Source organism: Penicillium cataractarum (genome assembly GCF_028827025.1).
Source record: "Penicillium cataractarum strain IBT 29864 chromosome Unknown utg000001l, whole genome shotgun sequence".
In the NCBI taxonomy this organism is placed as follows: Eukaryota; Fungi; Ascomycota; class Eurotiomycetes; order Eurotiales; family Aspergillaceae; genus Penicillium; species Penicillium cataractarum.
Genome location: NW_026622737.1, coordinates 1,724,092 through 1,746,083, shown reverse-complemented (window position 1 = coordinate 1,746,083; position 21,992 = coordinate 1,724,092). Strand labels below are relative to the sequence as shown.

At 50.2% G+C, this 21,992-nt stretch overlaps 6 protein-coding genes across 6 annotated transcripts; 3 read left to right on the top strand and 3 right to left on the bottom strand.

Moving 5' to 3' along the window:
• Positions 1–1,620: 1,620 nt before the first annotated feature.
• N7496_000588 (uncharacterized protein) lies at positions 1,621–7,077 on the bottom strand (the record flags this gene model as incomplete). Its single annotated transcript, XM_056693519.1, has 6 exons — positions 1,621–1,980; positions 2,037–6,257; positions 6,331–6,702; positions 6,781–6,807; positions 6,944–6,964; positions 7,039–7,077. 6 exons carry the CDS (start codon positions 7,075–7,077, stop codon positions 1,621–1,623), a joined length of 5,040 nt encoding a protein of 1,679 aa, XP_056560248.1.
• Positions 7,078–8,431: 1,354 nt separating this feature from the next.
• On the top strand, positions 8,432–10,139 carry N7496_000587 (carboxylic acid transport protein; the record flags this gene model as incomplete). Its single annotated transcript, XM_056693518.1, has 4 exons — positions 8,432–8,985; positions 9,040–9,170; positions 9,228–9,406; positions 9,471–10,139. 4 exons carry the CDS (start codon positions 8,432–8,434, stop codon positions 10,137–10,139), a joined length of 1,533 nt encoding a protein of 510 aa, XP_056560247.1.
• A 24-nt stretch (positions 10,140–10,163) lies between these two features.
• On the bottom strand, positions 10,164–11,194 carry N7496_000586 (uncharacterized protein; the record flags this gene model as incomplete). Its single annotated transcript, XM_056693517.1, has 4 exons — positions 10,164–10,499; positions 10,554–10,826; positions 10,897–11,065; positions 11,130–11,194. The coding sequence occupies 4 exons, from the start codon at positions 11,192–11,194 to the stop codon at positions 10,164–10,166; spliced, it is 843 nt and encodes a 280-aa protein (XP_056560246.1).
• A 423-nt stretch (positions 11,195–11,617) lies between these two features.
• N7496_000585 (SDR family oxidoreductase) lies at positions 11,618–12,587 on the bottom strand (the record flags this gene model as incomplete). The annotated part of the gene is made up of 3 exons (XM_056693516.1): positions 11,618–11,997; positions 12,053–12,234; positions 12,304–12,587. 3 exons carry the CDS (start codon positions 12,585–12,587, stop codon positions 11,618–11,620), a joined length of 846 nt encoding a protein of 281 aa, XP_056560245.1.
• A 1,342-nt stretch (positions 12,588–13,929) lies between these two features.
• N7496_000584 (uncharacterized protein) lies at positions 13,930–16,044 on the top strand (the record flags this gene model as incomplete). Its single annotated transcript, XM_056693515.1, has 4 exons — positions 13,930–14,109; positions 14,169–14,184; positions 14,250–15,589; positions 15,655–16,044. 4 exons carry the CDS (start codon positions 13,930–13,932, stop codon positions 16,042–16,044), a joined length of 1,926 nt encoding a protein of 641 aa, XP_056560244.1.
• A 756-nt stretch (positions 16,045–16,800) lies between these two features.
• N7496_000583 (aegerolysin family protein) lies at positions 16,801–17,294 on the top strand (the record flags this gene model as incomplete). The annotated part of the gene is made up of 2 exons (XM_056693514.1): positions 16,801–16,922; positions 16,979–17,294. The coding sequence occupies 2 exons, from the start codon at positions 16,801–16,803 to the stop codon at positions 17,292–17,294; spliced, it is 438 nt and encodes a 145-aa protein (XP_056560243.1).
• Positions 17,295–21,992: the final 4,698 nt, after the last annotated feature.

Here is a 21,992-nt window from a genome sequence, read left to right as displayed (position 1 = left end):
ATCCCGTGACAGATCCAGCTTTGACAGTAGTCTGGTCATAGCTTCTGGCTGGACTAGACCGCAATCCACATCTACAGTTACTCTGTAAACTAGTTATCTAACATACCATCTAGAGTCGCCCAGACACGCCCAGACAAATAGATCCAATGCCTCCAAAATCTAGCAAAAAGCAAACACCTATCACCCTCCTCCTCTCGTCCCCCCTCCTTGCTAGGCCAAGAAACTCCATTGGGTATCAGGATCAGTATCAGTCCAAATGATCATCATCATCCGCCCGCCAAGCCCAGTAGTACTGTACATCCAGCACTCCGTAGTCCCATTAACTATGCGCACGACGCGGGGCAAGGGAGGGAAGGCAAGTGCCAAGATATATAATGTGCAACGTGCAACGTAGCGCGGTGGCGGAGTCGAGTCTCAAGCTGCTATAGTCAGCCAGCAGTTGTATTGCATGGCTCGGCTCTGCGGATGATCTGCACGGGGGGTGGTAGGTGCAGTTTGCAGATAGAGTGAGAACTGTCCGTGTACCTAACCTCTGTGGGGGTGGTAAGGTTACGGGGTCGGGCATAAGGAAAGGATTTCCATTGAAGGTTTGTGATATCTGGGGGTTATGGGCTTTTTATCCGGTGGGAATTACCTGTAGCCGAGATTGCATTTATTGCTTTTTGCCAGAGAGGGGAGATTCGTCTGTCGAAATAGGTATCGAGCTGCGTATATATGTCCATTGAACCTGCAATAGGTAGTAGAAACATATCGTGTCACAACCTTACCTCTCTAAGAAACCTTAACCAGAGCAAGCTTATTCAATGAAGACGCTCTCTAGGTACCACCCATCATTACACTCAGATGTAACTAGTTAGTTCGTAAATCAACCTCAACCCAAACCGGTAGTGAACTATTTAGCCTATACTCACTAGTGGCCAGGAGGCGTTCTCCGCGGCTGAACTACTAGATAGTATAGATCTAGGGGATGGAGTGAGAATTTCTGCAGGATGGCACTATTTCACTTCGGCAAGACATGCTACAAACTGGCATGGTATTGGGTATTGGGAGAGATGCTTGATGCAGAAGCGGGCCTGATGACTCCTTGGCGGACTTGGCGGAGTTTCACCGGGCGAACTGGATGGTCGGCGAGGCGGACCTTGGCAGGCTCAAAAATGAAACGACCGTGGCACAATAAGTCTAGTTGCTACGTTACAATATTTGGCCAAGAAATTACAGTCGACTGATCTCCGCATGTCCGCATGACCTGCAAGCCAAGATATCGATTTAACTAGGGAGAAAGGGATATCTATCAAAGGGTGAACGGAGTGCAATTACTGGAACACGGCCTAGACAGAAAAGGCTATGTCAAAATCAAGAATATGCCTATCAAAGTACATTGGGATAGTAAAAAACAGCAGGGAAAAAATGAAGTGAAGAAGAAAAGAAGAAACAGAATTAATGGGTCAGCCATGGGTAATTCCCCCCGGAATCCCATGATTGATTCCCGGCTGCTGCTGCATATCTGCCAGATCTCATGTCTTTTGCTCGCACCAAGAAGGTCATCACGTCGCTGTATGTTACACATAAGGGAAAAATCAAAAGGGCAAAAGAGTCAAGGGTCGAAAGCCTTGAGCATCTCTAGAACGCGCGATACCCGGTGGCCTGCGGGGTGAGCCCGTTGACTGGCTGACCACCATAAGGCATGGGGCTGGCCGGAGCAGCGGGACCCTGGGTCAGCATCAGTCGGGAGCCACCAAGAATAGGAGTGTTATCCTCTTCGGTCTGTTGGGTCTTCTCCCGAGACTTGCGCTCCTCATTGTCCTTCTTCAGCATCTCGATGGTACGGGTCTGCTCGCACAGGAAGTTAATCATGAACGGCATGGTGAAGTCGTGCAGGCCCTTGCGCCATGAGATCTCCATAATCACGTCGGGGCGGATCAGGTCGTAGCAGGCATACAACATGCCAACGTAGCACTCGCGGCTGCCAATGTCGACGAACTATTGAGAAGGTTAGCGGGTAGGCATTTCAACAAATATTCCAGTAGATAACTTACGTAGTGAAGGAGATCCTCAACCACCTCAGACTTGGCGGAGATGGCAGCAGTCTCGATAGCATCCTTGTAAAGCTTGTCCTGCTTCGACAGTGCAATCGACTTCTCCCACCGCTTGTTGTTGCGGTAGATGCTGGCCGCGATCTGGCGGAAGAAGATGAGATCGTGCTTCTCCAGACGCTGGGCCAACTCCACGGAATCGAAGTTGTCGTGGTTGTCAACAGAGTCGCGGAGAGTCTTGTGGTCTTCTTCCTCGATGAGCAGCTCGTTGATCGCATCGTTAACGGCCCGCTTGTTCTGGCTCTGGACGTTCAGCATGAACGGCTTGATCAGAGGGAGGTTGTCAGAGGTCTTGAAAAGGCGAACAACACGGCTGACGTCGATACGGGGAGTGAGGGCCTGGAGCAGATCGGTGATGAGAAGGGGCTGCTCCTGCAGGTAGAAGGTCAAGGAACGGTAGTAAATCTCCAAGTTGGCAACCTTGACGACGATGTCCTTGAAAGAGTGGTGCTCCCAGGCATCAGCAGCACGCTCCATCATGGCCAAAGCGGCGTTGTCCCACTCGTCGTAGTGGCAGTACAGGAAGACCAACTCAGGCCAGAGGTTAGCATCCTCGCAGGCACGGATCATCTTGGGAATGTTAATGCGAGACCAGAACAGCTTCAGGTGCTCCATCACACGGTCCGGGTGGTACTTGGACAGAGCAATACCCAGCTCGGTGAACATGCCCATGTGAGCACGCTCGAGACCGAGGCCAGCCTCGAGAACCGAGATGAGCTCATCGAAGTAACCGTTGCGCTCGTACTGGCGAACAAGAGCCTGCAGCTCCTCAGCGTGGACAATGAGGTTAAGACCGCAAATCTGGGCGAGACGGAACTCCTTCTTGTCAACACAGGCCTCGTTGACCTGCTTCCAGACCTTGACGCTGTTGGCCTTGCGGGCACACTCAACGGCGGCTTGGTATTCCGCCAGGTGGACGAGAGTGGTGGCAAGCTTGGCCCAGTTGGAGATGCTGGTGAAGAAGATCTTAGCAGCCTGGTGGAATCCCTCCTCGTAAGCCTTGTCACCGGAGGCCTCAATGTCAGCCACGTTGGTGGAGCGAAGGAAGTCCTCAAGCTCGGCAAGCTGGTCCAGACGGGCAAAGCAGAAGGCAAGAGCAGTATCGATAGCGGGCTCACGCAGAGTCTTGCGGGCCATGCGGAGGAACTTGACGAGATCCTCATCCTTGCCGGCATGCGTGGCGGTCTCGATCACCTCGCTGTAGTTGGAGGGGTCATTGGCGCGAATGTAGGACTCAATAGAGTCGGAGACACGGAGACCATCCAACTGAGCCTTGGCAACCTTGCTCCAAACCTCGGAAAGCTCAACACGCTCGGCGAACTCCTGAGCCCGGTCGATGCTAACGATGTTCTCAACGAGGACATTGACAGCGGCGAGCTGGTTGTTGACCTTCTTGTAGATCTCGAACGCCTCCTCGTACAGACCAACGCTGATACACATCTCGGCGATCTCATCAGCAGAGAACTCGTTGAGCTGGTGAATGTAGTCCATAAGACGGCTCTTGTCGGCCTTGGCGGCAGTCAGCATGAGCAGGTTCTGCAGGCTGGTGTTATCACTGAACGGCGAGGGCTCCAGGATAATCTTCTCGAGCAGCTCGATAAGCTCGCCGGGGAGATCGGCATCGAGGAAGCACTTGACGGCAACGGAAACCTTGTCGGGCTCGGTGGACTCGGGGACGGCAGTGGCGATGACCTGGTCGACGAGGGAGCGGCGGTGCAAGTTGTTCTCGCTTAGGACAAAGGTCCAAATCTCGGGATCGGCACGCTCAACCAAGTAGCGAGCCTGAGCACGGTACATGGAGTTCTCGTTGGTGATGTTGATAAGCTCTAGGTCATTCTGGCCCTTGCTGTATGCAATATACGCCAAGTTGGGGTCGCGCTTCTCGCAGTACTTTCCGACAATCAGGGTGTCGTACAAGTCGTTCTCCTTGAGGAACTTCTCGGGGTTATTGTTGCTATCGATGTAGATCTTGGCCAGCGCATTGTAAACAGCCTGCTGCTGGTTGCCGGTAGCAAGAGTGGCCTCGAGGAAGGCCAGGAGCAGCTTCAGGCGGTTGCGGCTCTCGACCTCAGAGACGAGCTCGTCAATGGGGATGACGGAGGGGTCCACGGTGGAGAGCAGGTTCTTGATAATGCTCTCGTCGCAGTCAACGTCGAGCAGACCACCCACAACGGCGGGAGCCCGGGAGGGGTTCACGCGCTGCACGTACACTTCGATGGACTTGAACTGCTGGTTCTGGTAAAGATAGAGAACCAAATCATGGATGAAGTTGAAACGGTCGCAGACAATAATCAGAGGCAGCTGCTCGGTCAAGTGGGCCTCCTTGAGGAAGTTCTTCACCTTCTCGGGATTGTAGTAGTTGCTCTCACGGCAAATACGCTCGACCTCGGTGAGCTGGTTCATAGCGGTGGCAGCCTCGATGTACTTGAAGTGCACCTCAGCGTCCTCACTCAAATTGACAATGCTACCAAGGTAGTAGTAGAGACCCTCGGCAGTGCGGTACTTCTCGAAGAGATCGATGAGGCGGTTGGCACCGAGCAGATCGGAGAACTTGGTAGCAATCTGAACAACAGCCTGCAGGTTCTGGCGAATGTTGGCCTCGAGCATAAAGTCCATGCACTCAAGGGTCTGCTCGACAGACAGACGGCCGAAGTAGTTCATCAACCACTCGGGGCTCAGCTTATCAGTCTTGACAATGTTACGCTTGATGACCGAGGCATCGTCAGAGTTCTCAAGAGCACGCTGAACAAGGCCGGCGTTCTCGCAAAGCTGCGCGATGCGGGGACGATCATAGTGAGTGAAGATCTCGTTGCCCAAGATGGCGTCAGCAACCTGGGGAGCATTGACAAGGTTCATCTCAAGCAGACGAGTCTGCAGGTGGCCATGCTCGGGCTTGTTGTCCTTGAGGGCATCAAGAAGGAAGGAGGTCGCCTGCTGAATCATGTTCTGAGACAGGAAGACATCCACGACGCGGTCAAGGTCAACAAGAGCACCGCCCTCCTCACTAGCGAGCTGAGTGGCAAACTCGGCACCCTTCTCAGGGTTGACGCGCACAATGTGCTGCAGGAGCTGAGTGTAATCAGGCTGGTAGCCCACCTTCTTGGAGTAGGCGAGGATTTGGTCGAATTGGCCAGTCTCGGCAAGCCCAGCAACGACCTTGTGGGGAACGTTGGACTCGAGGTAGACCTTGAGAGCAAGAGACACGTCGTATGGTCGGATGATGTCTCCGAGCTCCTCGGACGCTTCCAACTTCTTCTCGTTCATCCACTTCTCCAGCAGATGCTTGCGGTTCTGCTGCAGAACAGGTCGCACAAGCTCCACGCTCTCATAACGGTTCAAGGAGCCCTTATCGAGCAGCATGCCGAAGTACTGCAGAATGACCGACATCTGACCGGTTTGAGGAGCATTCTTGAAGCGGTTGATCGTCTCGGGGGTACGGAGGAAGCCACGGGGGGAGTTGGCTGCAACCTTGGCAGCTTCGGCGAAGTTGCCCGCGTTAACAAGAGTGTCAAACTGCTGTTGGTAAAGGTGATCGGCACCCGGGAGACCGGCCCGGGAAGCAAGCTTCACCGCAAGAGAGGACATTGCGGGGTTGTTCATCAAGTAGTCAATGACCGTGTTCTCGTCAACGCTAACGGACAAAACCTGACCCTTGCGGTTGACACCAACCAGGCCTGCGCCGTCGGTATCCGAGGCAGTGGTGAAGATGGTCTCGCTGGAGATGCGGTTCATGAAGATGCAAGTACCGGTCTCGAGGTCGTACAGGTGGATGAAGCCATACTTCGTAACTAGGTAAACGATGTCGTACTTGGTGGATACCTGCATCGCCACAGGGAAGTCATTAACTGCCTCCTGGGGGAAGTACACCTCCACGGCCTTCTTCTGGAATCGCGGGTTGGGTTCTTGGTGGTCGATCTCGGCAATCTGGAGCTTGGCGCCGGTCTGGGTTCGAACGGCAAAGGTGAAGAGGTGGTGGGGAAGAGGGGAGCCCTCCACGTTGATGTCGGCGAAAGCAGCAGCGTGTCCCTCGATGAATTGCGAGATGCCGCGCTCCTTGGAATAGAGCTGCATGGATCCAACAACTCGGCCCTGTTGTTGACTGATACCGACCACGACCATCCACTTCTCCTCGGCGTTAACGCGGTAGTTGATGATTTGGCATCCCTAAGAAAACAGCAGGAATCAGTATGACATTCCAATCCAGTCAGACACTCTCCAAATATTATATTTCACGCACCGAAAGGTTGGGAAGACGATCAAACATCTTGACCGGGTTCTCCTGGGTAGCGTCGTAGACGTCCCAGTGGTAGACGGCGGTCTCGGTAACCAGACCCAGGGCCTTTTCGCTGAACCACTTCCAGTAGACAATATCCTCGTTCATCACCGCGGACTTGAGCTTTTGCTTTACGGAAAGGTCGAAGATCTGGATTGTGCGGCCCTGAGCCTTGAGGGCGATAATGTTCTTGCTCCAGTGCATGATGGCACTGTCAGCGTTGATCGGCCGCCGCATGACCTCATTATTGTTCTTCAAGTCAACAATGATGACTTGCGGCTTGTCGTCCTCGTCGAGCTTCTGGCGAACACAGACATAGTGATCGGATTCGAGGGTCTGTTATGCGGTCACATCCATCGTTAGTCGCGGTTCCCACGCCTGTTGTTTCGGGGGGTGGCCGTGGGGGATACTTACACATGAAACAAAGCCAATGGATGGTTGCTGTAAGCGCAAAACAAGTCAGTATGGTCCGTCGATGGTGTAGGGGTGTCTGCCGGACGCGACCGGCGTTTCCGTCTCGCAATAGAAGCTGGTTGCGACACTGGCTCGATGGAAGCGCAGCTTAGGTGAGACATACCGCAATGCCAACATTGGTCAACTATAGAAAAGGCAGGATGTCAGTAATCTGCAAGCCAAACTCGGAGGGTGAATCTGAGAGGAGTCGCAACGTACGTTGACCAGTTCTGTGAACTTGATGGGAAGAGGTGCCATATTTACTTAGGCCGCAGCACGACCTTGAGCACCCAACTGAACGCCGCGCAAGGAAACCAGAATATGTGAAAGGAAAAGAGGGGTAGGGAGAGAAGTGAGATAGGAAAGAGAGTCAAGGAGATGAAGAAAAGGTAAGAGGGGGAATTGGGGGGGGAATCTGGAGAAGCGGAAGTGACCTCCTGAGGTCCGCTGTTGTCGTTGCTGAGGTGTCGCTTGTAGGAAGTCACGTGAAACAGGGGCAAGGCGGTGGGGAAAGGAAAGTAGAAAAGTGGAACGGTGGAAGTTGGAAGGAGGCGGTGCGCGTCATAGACGGAGATTATTATTAGCCTAGGCGGTCAGCCAGTTGACACCCACGTTCTTAGAAAGTATAGAGTAGGAGAGTGTGAGATACTACTTATATAGCCATGCCTTATCTCTCTGCTCTCTCAGGTTGTTTGAATTAATGCAAAATCTTTGTCTTTCCCTGGCATCTTCCAGAACTACTGAGTACCATCATCATGGTACAATACCTAAACAGCACTTATATTTATTTTCCAGGACTTCTATCTGCTTCCGTTTATTGGATATACATTGCGAATCCTTGAGTTGAGTCGCACCTCGGTATAACCCCATCCAATGAGCGAATCCTGGGCTTCAGCTGAGGGTAGCAAGACACAGTAAGTCATTTCGAAGCACCTTGCCAAGGATGGGACCTCAAGCCCCAAAGCAAAAATAAAAGCATGCCAATATGCGCCCACCCAGCCCATCTCTATATCAACACCACCGACTATCGGCGAACTTCCGGAGGCCTCGACACTCAAAGAGCCTCTGAAGCCAGTTCAAAGAAACCTTAAAATCCGCCACCGGGATGCATTTGGGCATATTTCCTTTGGAGACACCGTCCGACCCTTGCAATCATTGGCCCTATACCACCGAGCATCCGATCCCGCAATACCGGCTCTCTCTTCCCTATGCCAGCCAAGGGCCGAAAGGATCTCGGTAGGACTCTCCCCACGCTAAGCCGGCTCACGCGTGGTCAAATGCGGGATATTCACTGTGTTGCAACTTAGCATTGGAGGACACGGCTTGCCCAGATGCTTGGCAATATCTTGGCCGGCCAGCAGAGTGGTATCACCCCCGCGTGGTCATCTGTGATATCTCTGGGGTTTGCAGCATCCTGGGGCTCGACCACGAAGAAGATGCGGAAAAAAGTGCGGGGGTCGAGCACATGAGGGATGCATAAGTAGGGGGTGATATGGACTTTTCGCTTGGGAGAAATGTGATATATCCAAATTTGCGAATTATCTTGTTGATTATACTTCTGCTCAACTTCCTTTACTGATCGAACGTGTGGAATTCCTGGTCGACGTTTGCTATGGCGTCCAACAAGGCTGCCGATCCCATCGCAAAGGGAATCATTCCCACCGCTCGCCAGTGTTTCAAAGATCTGTTCATTTGGAAACAGCGTGTCGAGGTGACGAACGAGTATGGAGAAACACATGCAGAGTGGCATACTCCAGAACCAATCCTTAACCCCATCAGCTTGATGGCTCAGTTGTCTGCTCGAGACTGGGTCTTCTTTATTGTGGGACTTGCAGCGTGGACAGCTGATGCATTTGATTTCCATGCCCTGTCGATCCAGACTAAAAAGCTCTCCGATTACTACGGTCGCTCGAAGACAGATATCTCGACAGCTATTACGCTAACCTTACTGTTGAGAAGCGTCGGAGCAGCCTTCTTTGGGTTTGCTGGAGATAAGTATGGTCGGAAATGGCCTATGGTACTCAACATGATCGTGCTCGGCATTCTCCAGATTGCTACCATCTATAGTCATACATTCCAGCAGTTCCTGGCAGTTCGCAGTCTCTTCGGGCTGTTCATGGGCGGAGTGTACGGAAATGCCATTGCCATGGCACTGGAGCATTGCCCGTAAGTCTTCCTGATCGTCTATAATTCTTTCATGCTAATTCACTCCCTCCAAAGTGTGAATGCCAGAGGTCTCATGTCTGGAATTCTCCAGCAGGGATACTCCCTCGGATACGTTCTCGCTGCATGTGCCAATCTCGGAGTCGGCGGTGCTACTGATAGTTGGAAGACTGTTTTCTGGGCCGCAGGTAAGTAGGGGCCAATGTTGACTGGCATTAGAGGCTTACATTGACTTCTTCTTTTAGCGGGCATCTCCATCGGCGTCGGCATTATTCGAATTTTCTTCCCGGAGTCAAAACAATTCCTCGAGGCTAAGAAAGCAGGCAAGAGAAGTATGAGCGCAGGCGAGTTCTGGAAAGAGACGCAAATTATGCTGGCCAAGGAGTGGAAGATGTGCATTTACTGCATCATTCTCATGACCTGGGTAAGCTTCAGCTCACCATGCCCTCTCCCATCATCAAATCAGCAACTAATCCGGCATATTCAAGTTCAACTACTACTCCCACACGTCGCAAGACTCCTACACCACCTTCATGCTCACGCAGAAGCAACTCGATAATTCCGGTGCTTCGAGGGCATCGATTCTTATGAAGACTGGGGCCTGCGTGGGTGGAACAATTATCGGTTACCTGTCACAATTTGTGGGACGTCGTCGGGCCATCGTCGTTTCGGCACTGATGTCCGCCATCCTCATTCCAGCATGGATTCTGCCAACGGGAGAACCAGCACTCAGCGCCACCGGCTTCTTTATGCAATTCTTCGTTCAGGGTGCATGGGGTGTCATCCCAATCCACCTGAATGAGCTGTCTCCACCTGCCTTCCGATCATCGTTCCCTGGTATCACATACCAGGTTGGTAACATGATCAGCTCTCCTTCGGCTCAGATTGTCAATGCTATCGCCGAATCTACCTGGGTGACGACCCCAACTGGTAAGAAAGCGTCCGCCTATGGCCCGGTCATGGGTGTTGCGACTGCCATCATTGCCATCGGCATTATGGTCACCACTGCCTTTGGGCCTGAGAAACGTGGTCGTCGGTTTGAACTTGTCGTTGCTGCAGTGGAAGAGCATCATAATGTGAAGAATGCGGATGTGGAATTGGGCGATGAACGCAAGGCAAATGATGAAATGATTGAATTGGCAGATCAGAAGAAGTAGATGGATTCTGAGTTGGCGAATGCCCTATTTCCGGGCATACACACTGACCATGTCCGTCCCCTTCGCCACCTCATACGATCGTGCAGGTTTGACATACAAAGATCTGCGGAAATCTCCGATCTCTGCGGTAGCGGGCTTCTTTTCTTTCCCGTCTTCCCCAACTTCTCCAGTAATTACACCGTCGCCTCCTTCAGCTAGCAGATTCCAATGCACACCTTTCAACCCCCAAGGCGGCCCTGGTAGCTTCGGGTCCTTATACAATGGAAACTCTAGGCAAATAAGAAGGCCTCCTGACTTGGTTACCCGAGCCATGCTTGCCACCCACTTCTTTCTTTGCTCAGGATGTAGAGCACATAGAAACTACCCAAGAGATTAGCTACTCCAAATATTTCCAAGGACGTATGTGTGGCTCACCGTGTAGTCATAAACCACATCGAATTTAGTGGTCTCGTCAATGCCTCCTTTAAAGTCCCACTGGGAAGTAAAGAAGTCTCCCTGGAAGAATGTCACCGAGCCAGGGGTACTAGACGGACGCTGCTCGGTACCAAAGTGATATGCAGATGGCTTTGCTAACTCCGTAGATGCATATTTCTCTGCTTCCTTGACGGCTGTGTCTGAAATCTCCAATCCATAGGCCTCAAACCCGTGCAATGCTAGCATCACCACATCATAACCACGACCACAGCCCTGGAAAGTTTATCAGCAGATGAAACAAAAGATCACGGCTAATTGTGAGCGATATATGATAGCAACCGACCGGAACAAGTGCTTTCTTCCGTTTTCCATCCGCTGTAAAGGGGTTGAGGAGCTCTGTTTGTTGCTCGACGATGTCTACCAAAGCTGGTGAAGCTTTCCCCCGGTCCCACAAATCACTTTCCCCTAAATCCCATAGACTTGACCATCCCGATCCATGATCCTTTACGGGACTGTCCTAGTTAGACATAATTCGCACTATCTTCAATGCCGGCGAGTTCCGGGGGTATCACTCACCGATTGAGGAAGGTATTGAGCAAGCGACCACCCCCACTGGGTTGAGATGTATTCGATTGGGCCATTGTACTTCTGTTTACCGGGGGGCGACAGAATGTTTTTGACTGAAGGATTAGACTGGAAAGGAGGTTTGAATAAACTCGAGCCGTGGAGCGATTCATCCAACACGTGACGCTGACTCGAATGATGATCAATTTTGTTCTCAAGTCAATGCAAACCTAAAGGCTAGCCAGAAAGAGAGTATATGAGGTAAACCAGAGAAAACTAGAAACACCTGGATCGATTTGTGAGATATTTGAATCTAGATCTCCGAAAGGTGGTCTGCAATTTGTCACCTTTTCTGGTATCTCAATTGGACAACTTTAAAGGCACTTCCGAGGAACCCCACCAAACGCCAAACAAAGTGGGGGATGCAAGGAGTCATAAAAGCCCGAGAAGCCGAGAGCCAGGCAAGGAGTCACAAATTCTATGTACGTCATGGAAGAATTCTAAATATCCGTCGACTTGGCAAAGTCCTCCCACGCTTCCAATTCTCGGAGTGTTTGCTCGCATTTCTTGCGAATAGTACAGACTGCATCCGACCCCAACGGCAACGAACTCGGCCATGGCTTGCCCGTGGCTTCTTTCTCTCCTTTAACAACGTCGACAATGCGTTGGACACTTTTCACAGTATTGCCGGGCTGGTTTCCGTTGAAGTCGTCAAAATTCTTGGCTACAGCCTCTGAAATAACTCGGTAATCTTCAATCTTGGAGACGGCTCTGCTGCTTCCCGCCTGGTTCAGAAGCTCCGTGCGGAAGGCGCCTGGTTCAACGATGAGCGTTTTGATTCCGATCGGCTCCAGCTCCTTCGATAGAGACTCTGCAGCGTCTGAATGGAATGTCAGCTTCTATATGTTCATTAGGAAGCCATCACAACAACGTACAGTGAATTGCAGCCTTCGAAGCGCAGTAGGCCCCGACAGCTGGCAACCCGTCCCAAGCAACCATCGAACCAATGAATACTACTACACCAGCCTTGTTACTCCGCAGATGCGGCAGGAAAGCCCTGGTGGTGTTCAAAGTTCCGAAGACATTGGTGTTGAATTGAGTGAACCATTGGTCATGGCTGGTAGATGGTGGAGAAATTGTGTTAGCTTCGGGGCTTTCCTTTGATAAATTTCAGCCTTGGAAATACCTATTCTCTTCAATTATTCCAAACTGAGTATATCCAGCATTATTCACCAGTATGTCAACCCTTCCATAAATGGATATAGCCTCCTTGGCTTTGCGGTTGAGCTCATCCTGAGATGCAGTGACATCGAGTTGTAGAGTTGCGGCACCGAGATCTCTCATATGTGAGATTCGTTCCACATTCCGTGCAGTCGCAATTACCTTGTCCCCGCGTGCAATCACTTCTTTCACGAATTGCGAACCAAAGCCGGAAGAAGTACCGGTAATGAGCCAGACCTGGGGAGGCATGGCGTTGTAATTATAAGGTAATATTTGAGTAAAATATGAGATCCCGGTTGCTTTCTTTCAGATTTGGTCTTGATTTAACTGACTAATAGATGGGCTATTTCGACGGTTTATATATCTTCGAGAGCTTCCCACAGTATAGAGTTTTAGTCCTCTCAAGAGTATTCGAAGAGCTCCACCAAGTTGAAAAACCGACCATTTAGACTGAACTGGCAAAATGAAGCATCCATTTACACGGTGTTAACGCTGTTAAATCCTACGTTAAATCCTAAAATCCGCCAAATAAAATGAGGTCGTTCATACTATCGGAAGAAGGATGGGGTTAAGGGCATCAGGTGTGGCGTGGGGCGCTAAAACGGACGCCGAAGAGCTTCGGGACTACCGTCAGTCATCGGGATTGCCTAAAAAGGGGAATTTAATGGTCACTAAAGCATTTTAGAATAGTCCCGGCATTCTGAATATGATACAATATGTCATTTTCATTGGCCAGAGTATTAATATCTAAGATTCATGCCCTAATATGTCTCGGACGCTCGGGTGGACGTGAAACGCGCATATGCCGTCGGCCTGGCAAGCGGCTAAATGCATAGCACTTCATGAAAGGTAGAGTGCTTCAATTGAGGGAGTGACGAACCATGAATATACAAAAGTCTCGAAAATTATATCTGAACGGAGGCTTAGATTAAATACGTATTCCTAATTTGGGTTCACTACGCTTGCGACCGAGGGAACTACACATTAACCGGGGCGCTGGATCTTGATATGGGTTGGGCGATTGGAGCTAGGCATACAAATTTCTAATTTTTAGAAAAGGGTCAGAGAGTTGGAGGGAAAAATAAATAGAAATATGTACTAATACACCCCACCTATGTCCTAAAATCTGCTTGTTCTTTTTCGTTCGAAAGTGATGCCGAAACCTGGGACTGGCGCTCGACGTCATCACTCCTGACATGCGATCTGCGCACAAGGCCCGCAATTCAACCTTCTTGCGCGGTCGCGCACTATGCTAAATATGGCGATAGAAACTTGGAAAATTGTCAGAAGCAGTCGGTTATCACAACATAGTCATTGGGTAAACTGCCTCCCGAGTTGACGCAGCTAAACTTTCCAACGCGTTTCGGGCAACTTGATTTGCGCATGGCCGGGACCAAGGTCCGTGATGCTCTCTTGTGGAGAGGACCCTTTGGAAAAAGAGATTGACAGCGAATGAAAATTCGAGATCCGATCAAGTGCTCGAACAGGGGTCATAGCTGTCAATCTTAATTAGCCATGGCCCGGAAACCTCCAAGTGCTTAATTTCGCTGGTCGTCCGCCTGCCTTTCTTTAGACACTTCCCTGACACGTTATGAAGTCGGGAACAGCCGTCTACTCGAGCCTAGCTGCGGCGACTTGTATCGCTTTCGTGACTTGTCTTGCTGGAGCGTTAACTCATCACCACACTGGGAGTCCTGGCTCGGTGAGTCTGGCGGTCGGCAAGGATGGAGGGAATAAGTCGAGTCCGTTGCTATATGGAATGATGTTTGAGGTAAGAACAGATTTCGAGACTTTTGTCATAGCAAAATCACTCATTACCTCTCGTTACAGGAAATGAACCACTCAGGTAAGCTCCCAGGAATGGCAATGCCCCAATATGGTAATTGCAATGAACTCACATGGCTCAACAAGGCGATGGCGGTATTCATGGACAACTTCTTCAAAACAACGGGTTTCAAGGATCGACTCTGGGAATGACCTCTTATGCTCCGGTGGGAGATGCGAAAATATCTCAGGATATCTCGAAGCCCGTGAGCGCCGCAATCAAGTCGTCGCTCATTGTCTCAGTTCCGGAAGGTGTATCAGACTACGTTGGCTTCGCAAATACCGGTTACAATGGAGTGCCGGTCATGAATGCGACATACAATACCTCATTCTGGATGATGGGCGACTATTCTGGCATCATCAACATCCAGCTGATTGGATCGCATAGCGGTATAGTCTATGCGGATCATAATCTGACCGTCAAGAGCACGGCCTCGAATTTCACACAATTCAGTGCGAGCTTCAACTCGACTGAATCGCCAGATGGAGACAATGAGTGGCATTTGACCTTTGATGGATCGAAGGTTGCTGGCAGTTCATTGAATTTTGGCTATGTTCAACTATTTCCGCCCACCTACCATAATAGGGAGAATGGGTTACGCAAGGACATAGCTACAGTTTTGGAGGAGGTTAATTCGACGTTTCTTCGTTTCCCAGGTGGGAATAACCTTGAGGGGCTGCAGGTTGACAGTCGGTGGAAGTGGAACACAACTATTGGGCCACTTGTCGATCGGCCTGGCAGAGACAGCGACTGGTTCTATCCCAACACCGATGCGCTCGGCCTTGACGAATATCTATGGTGGTGTGAAGACATGAAGATGACCCCGCTCCTGGCTGTCTGGGCTGGTAAGTCCTATGGAGACATTTTATCAGGCCCTGACTTAGAGCCATACATTGACGATGTTATGAATGAGCTGGAATACATTCTCGGAAACTCGACAACACCTCAGGGTAAAATTCGTGCTCAGAATGGACGCAAGGATCCCTGGAAAGTCGACTACGTGGAAATTGGAAACGAAGATGATCTGACGCGTGGATGTGCTACCTACCCCGATCGTTTCAACCAAATCTACAAAGCGATACACGACAAATACCCCCACATTACGCTTATCGCCTCAAATGGGGACTACAACTGTCTCCTATCGCCTCTCCCCGAGGGTGTGATTATTGACTTACATTTATATCGCCAGCCGGACGACTTCGTTGCCTTATTCAACCAGTTTGACAATCAGCCACGGAATCAGTCTGTCATGATTGGTGAATACGGCTGTCGTAATACGACGGATGCTAAGGGCACTTATTGGTCATTTCTGCAGGGAAGCTGCAGTGAGGCCGTGTATATGATTGGCATGGAGCGAAACAGCGACATCGTGAAGATGGCAGCTTATGCACCCATGTTAGAGCATTTTGGATTCATTTCGTGGTCGGTAAGTATTCCTTTCCCTTCGAGGATACTATTGGCCCGTACAATTATAAACTTTGTGTCTTTCAGCCTACCCTTTACGGTTTCGACTCGAGTCCGGGGTCGATCACACCCTCGACATCCTACTTTGTGCAACAGATGTTTGCGTCCAACAAAGGGGACACGATTCTGCCAGTGAAGTCATCGTCAGCTTTCGGGCCTGTGTATTGGGTCGCCTCGAGGACGGATGCGCAGTACTTTGTCAAGCTGGCTAATTACGGCCCCGACGAGCAGAACGTTACTGTCAGCATTCCTGACACTCACTCCGGGAGGCTGGAGATGCTCGCAGGAACACAGTTTCAAGCCAATCAACCTCATAATGTTACGATCCGTACGGTGACAAGCAATGTTCAGGGCGACGGTGGGAAGTATACAGTGACGATGACACCATGGGCGATCGCCGCGTTGGCCGTTTCATGAATGTTGGGGGGGAACTCCAATTAGGTTTTACGTTCCTGGAGGGAGTTGTAATAGCCATACAACGGCTAGATACATAGACGAGACATCCGGAAATGGTAGATTTGACTTCCTTTTCCCAGCCATACCGGCCTTTTCTAGGGGTAGATCTACAATAAGAAGGCGGACCAGGATAAGGGCACGTGAGACGAAGTGAGGGGTCACAATTTGGCTTTTTGAGAACCAATGACTTGGTCAAGGAGTCGCCACCAGCTGCAAGAGGGACCCAGTATGACAACTGGTATGGGCCCCGGATGGCTCGGCTGCATTTTGAGTATGTCAAATTCCGGGGTTAGAGGCCCCAGTTGGCCCCAACTAGCCCCAAAATAGCCCACCCATGTACTACATACTACGTAGACTTGGTGAAACAACGACCGTCACTCTCTATTATCTGGAACCTGGGGTACATTCTAGGGAAATTGACCTTATTGAAGCTAATTCATGATGACCCCCCGCAATTCCGCGCGAGCCAAAATCAGGCTACTACCGTGGTTCGACTGGCCATTGGCCAATCGTGTGATGCGACCGTGCCCGGTATGACCACAACATCTCCAGATCGATTGCATGTACGAGTCATCACACGACCATCTTTGGTGGTGTGATGTACCCATGTACTTCCTTACCCCGCATTTTGGGCTCATATATAACCTCATAGCAGCGTCTCTGCCTACTTGCTTCTCTAATGGTATCTACACATTACTTTCACACACTACATTCACGATGAGCAACACAACTGGTCCCGAGGAGGAGTTGAACAACTACAACTCCCAGTGGGTCTCCTTCCACATTCGGGACCATCTTAAGGATGGAGAAATCACCGTCCAGAACACTGTCATCGAAGGGTACCGCAGCCTCTCCCAGGGTATTAGGCATCACCCTACTAACACCATCCCAACAGTGGCGAATTCCACAGCCCGACAGACCGTCGTAAGTCTCTCCACGAGGATGAGATCGACTACATGACCATCGAGTCCGATGGCATCGGCGAGATCTGTGCTCGCGGCCGTCGTGGTAGCGAGGGTCGTCTGGACCTATTCCATGGCGATACCAAGATTTGCGAGCTCCACTGGGAGAATCGTGGAGGGGAGTTCCACAATCTGGTCGAGGTGTTGGATGATAATTCCAAGTATAGAATCGAACATGGGGGATGGAGTCCACAGGCTGGTCCTCTGGGCCATGTCTTCGTGGACATTTCGGAGAAGAAGAAGAAGTAATTCTTCGCTTGGTGATGCATGAGGCAGAGGGGTTTATCCCTTCTCCCTCCGGTCGATACACTGCGTGTCTAGACCCTGTTCTCATTTATGTCCTAGTTTTATTTTAAATAGCCCGAAACTACTTGGCTTCAGAACCAAGTCAAATGATTATGATCGTTTTAATGATGAATTTGGAGCACCTCTGTAACTCTTGCCTCGCCCTTCAGCTAGTAGACTTTGACTTCATCGGCTTTGAGGGCTCATTGGACGTAGATACCGCTTGCAGTCAATCTTTCCCCAAATAGTCTCACTGACGCCACCACCCCCTCTCCCTCGTCTTCATGGATGAATCTGGTTCTGACGAGCGATCTCGGCTCGGACGGACGGCCTCGGATCGCACCTTTCCACAGCTCTCATTCCCAGAGGAGCCAAAGTTACCGGGTTTTTCTTGCATACTCCCGCAGTGGCATTCTAGTGCATCTTTCGCAATATGAATTCTTCTGATTACAACTGCTTTTGAGTTGGAGAACGCTGTAGAGTCCACTTTACATTGTATCAAGCTGAATGCTCCTCGTGAATTCCACCATCTCGCCCCACGCCCTTTGCTGCGCTTTCTGAGTCCTTCACTTGGCTTAGCGTCCAGAACGGACTGAGTCATCTTGCTGCTGTTTTGGGAAACCATGTTGACGGAATATTCTGGTGTTTGAAAGTGAATTTGAACGCACCCCCTCTCCATACACTAGTCACCAGGATGAACGAAGGAGGATACGCCTTTGATGACCTGGACGGAATGCCCCATTTCTACTCGATCTGTATGAGGTCACCCATCTCAGAAACCTCCCCAGCAGATAACGCATAATACAAACCACTCTTCCTCCTATCACAAATGCTCCATCGAAGCTAAGGTCATTCTCAAGGGACCACATCATGAGCGGTTCCGCATATCTCGTTCTAGCTACCGAGACAATACTGCTGTTCTTGCACTCCTTCACCATTCAGCAGTTCTTCTTCAAGCTTGAAGTCTCAAATAATGACGACGCCTGCTGTAATTTCCCGATGATAGGGATTGGGGTCTGGGTCGAACTGGCATGTTTCCCCTGAGTGGACGAATCCCCTCACTAGGCCAGGGTAAGGGTGAGACTCAGTTTCAGCTACTTCTTTAAGAGGCAGAGTTAACCAATAAATGCTATCTTCATACTATTCCGTTGCTCATTGACGCTTATTGGCCGAAAGGCATAAATAGCGTTATCCCAGCATTGATGTACTTGGATACTGAGGGCAATTTGGCGATGAACTCAGTATTCATGGAACCGTCTAGGTTCTGCAAAACCTCATTCTTCCAAGTCTTGGCCCGCTCTTCGCCCCATAATGCCTCTAGCCAGGCCAATGAAACATGGCCCATACGTATTCCTACTATGTCGAGGGGAGGGGGCGGGGGGCGGGTAAGGAGATGTAGAGATAACGAGGATGGAGGTGTGGGGAATAAGAGAAATGGAGAAACGGAGGATAGACCAGTCGGTGAGGCAGGGAGGCGACGGTAGTAGCTAGAGGCCAAACACGTTCCGCCCCATAGAAGTTCGCGTACTGACAACTAATTATATATCCTAGACGTGTGCAGTACGGAGATTTTGACTGTGTGACCAGATAGCTTATTTCTTCTGGCAGACCGAAACATGGTGATTCCAGTAGGTGTTGGGCAACCCTATCCGAACGAGAGGCCCGCTGCCACCTAGATTCTCACCTTTTCTATTCAGGACTCACCCCTTCTCAAACTGACGCTAAAGCAGCGCTGTTTGCATTGAAATTAGGAAGGTTGGAGGATATATTTTCTTTTTAGGTGGTTGATAGCACATACGACCATAGGGTGTGGAGAACAGGGCTTCCCGTCCGCTCAGCCGTACTTAAGCCACACGCCGGCCAGTTAGTAGTATGGTGGGTGACCACATGCGAATCCTGGCTGTTGTATGTTTTTATTTTTATTTTTCTACTTTGTGAGGACTTTCTCAACCTAGATATCGTCTGGATTGACCACTTTATGAAGATTGTTATGCTCATTTTTGCGTTTTCTTGGCTGGATTAATGAGCAACCTCTGTTATTAGCAGGACATTTCTAGCCCCTGTAACACTTGATGGAGTTATTAAAGATGCTTAAATGCCCAAAAAAAATATGCGCAAGTCCCATGGTCGCCAGACCGGTCAGGGCAAAGAGGAATCCGTCGCCCTCACTTGGCCTCTGATGGATGTTGTACTTGGTTGCGTACCCCAGGTCCCATCCTCTCCACTGGTACAGCTGTAAGATTATCATTACGAATTTTACAATCATCGCCAGATTTGACATACCCAGTGGATGCCGAATTCAGACTATTACTGGGCGATAATGCTGCGGCGGCAATCTACATCGGCAAAATGAACCTATATGGCCCCTTTAATATTAGCGACATATCTGCGAACTCCAGGGTCTTCTCTAAGTCGGGGGAAATTTTTCTGAGATCCAACAAAGTGAAATTCATACTATGAGACTATCAAATAAAGAAACACCCAGGGCCAGCTTCAGTAATATACCGGCGCATTCTCTCCGATCTTCTAGTAACCATCGGCCAAGGGGTTGTCCCCCTTGAAATTGAAAGAGAGTAGACCTAACTTTTTCTTAAATTCAAAAGCCACCTTGCCGAGCATCGGATTGAACAAATCAAGTCTGAAGGGGCGATATCATGGTATCGGACCTTATCGGACGACTTTTGATCTGTCCTTAGGCCAATCACCTAGTATCTGTAAGAACAGCCTCGCAGACTTTATGGATTCTAGCCATGTCAGATATAGTTGGGTCTTGAAAGTGAACAAACCACACGTAATTCGGGCTGAAGTGCTAGGTTCGGCGCCACTGGAGGCAAAAAAAATTGGCTGTCGAGACACGTCACTTTCAAATACTATGTTGAGAAGCAGACATAAACCTCGTGCTACCCACAAGTGGGCCGACAAGATCTGTGAACTATATCCCGAATATCTGGGCCTTGAGAGAGGGATCTCCGTATTTCTCTGTACCTGAAATCATGTTCCGTCGTGGTACTAAGACGGAACCTGGAAAATGGAGAATGAAAGAGGGGTTACTCATTCTGTGTAGGCGAGCATTTCCTGTTATCCATTCTAGAAAAGCACGATGAAAGACTGACCCAGGGAATTTGAGACCGGGACATGACAATCAACAGTATTTCCAAGTATTGGCAAGTGCCAATTCATAGTGAATAAACCTGAGCTTTGAATTAGACCGTATGATGCTCTTTCAAAGTAAAACACGGCCTGGAAAGTGACGTCGACGGGAATCAGGCCGCAAGCACCATATTGGAGGGGCTCTCTCCATAGTACGCATACACTTCTTCCCTTTCAACAAGAACGCATTGCGGAAATATAGCTCATCTTCTGACAAATCATCCCTCTCACCACCCTCTGCCATGCTACTCTCAAAACGTAGTCGAGGACTAGCAACCATGTCCTCGGCAGCCACCACACAGCTGTTTGAAATATCCACGTGGCATCTCCACATCAGGTCCCCGGGGCGTGATGTCAGGTCCAAAATCAATCCATCTGGTCAATATTAAACTCACTTCCTGTGTGCCAAAGCCTCGGACTTCAATGCGCCACTCCGTGTTGCATTTGGTGCATTTCCCCCATATTCAGCGGCCTTCGATGAGCCAGAGAGATAGGTCGAAACATGCGAATGAATGAGTCCCTCCTTAGAGGGTTTATCTAAAATGACATGCTCGCAGCCCGAGATGTGATCGTAGCGAGACACCAGCAGAGCCGCGTTATCAAGGCTGACCACTGACCAGGACTGGATGCGAAAGCACAGACTCGGTGCTGCTGGGAATATGCGTGCTTCAAACGACGCAAGGCAAGTCTTCATCGGGGAGCGAATGTTGTCCTCTGCACTTGATGCTGGGGTCTTATAGATTCGGACGAAAGGATCTTCGTCACATGGATGCATTGACGCCTCAATCTAAAACAGCGACTGGGCGGAGATGCCGTACTTTGGGCCGTGATAAAATCGCCTCATGACCAGCTGGAGATGGGTGAAATGTAATTGATACCTAGTCCATCCTGGCCATATTAGATATAATATCGAGAACCGAGCCCATGGGTATCGCTTGTCATCGTGTTCAAAGAAAAGCATTTTGTGAGTGCCGACGATGACGGTAAAGGAGAGCTTTCCCAGGGGTGAAGTCGTGAGCAGATCGAATAAAGAAAATATTCGGGATTGTCGAGCGAGAGCCTGTTCAAAAAGATAGCTCTCTCATTTGCCATGTCTCCAGGTTGACCTTCTGGCAGTCGGTGTTTCAGCGACTCGCCTGGCGCGAATAAAGCTATGAACAGGCGGCTGGATAGAGCGAGACACGCGACATCGGCCGGTGAAATAAACCTAGCAATCAAAAGTAGTATTTTAACCGGGAGACTAGTCAGGGTCAGGGACTATTGCACGCTGGTCATGGCTTCGGTAAGTCCTCGTGAAATGTATGGGGAATTTCAAGGGCGGCCCAGGTGAGGGGAGGCGGCGAGAAAGACAAAACCAGTAAGAGACTGGAAATCCACTTCGTTGAAAACCCCATGACTCCTGTTGAATATAGGAAAGCGAGGGGACGCGAGCTATGGAAAATCGCTATATGTCTACGTCTTATTGACGCCTTCACCGTCGCTCAACGCAGTCGGTCACAGCAGGCATAAAAT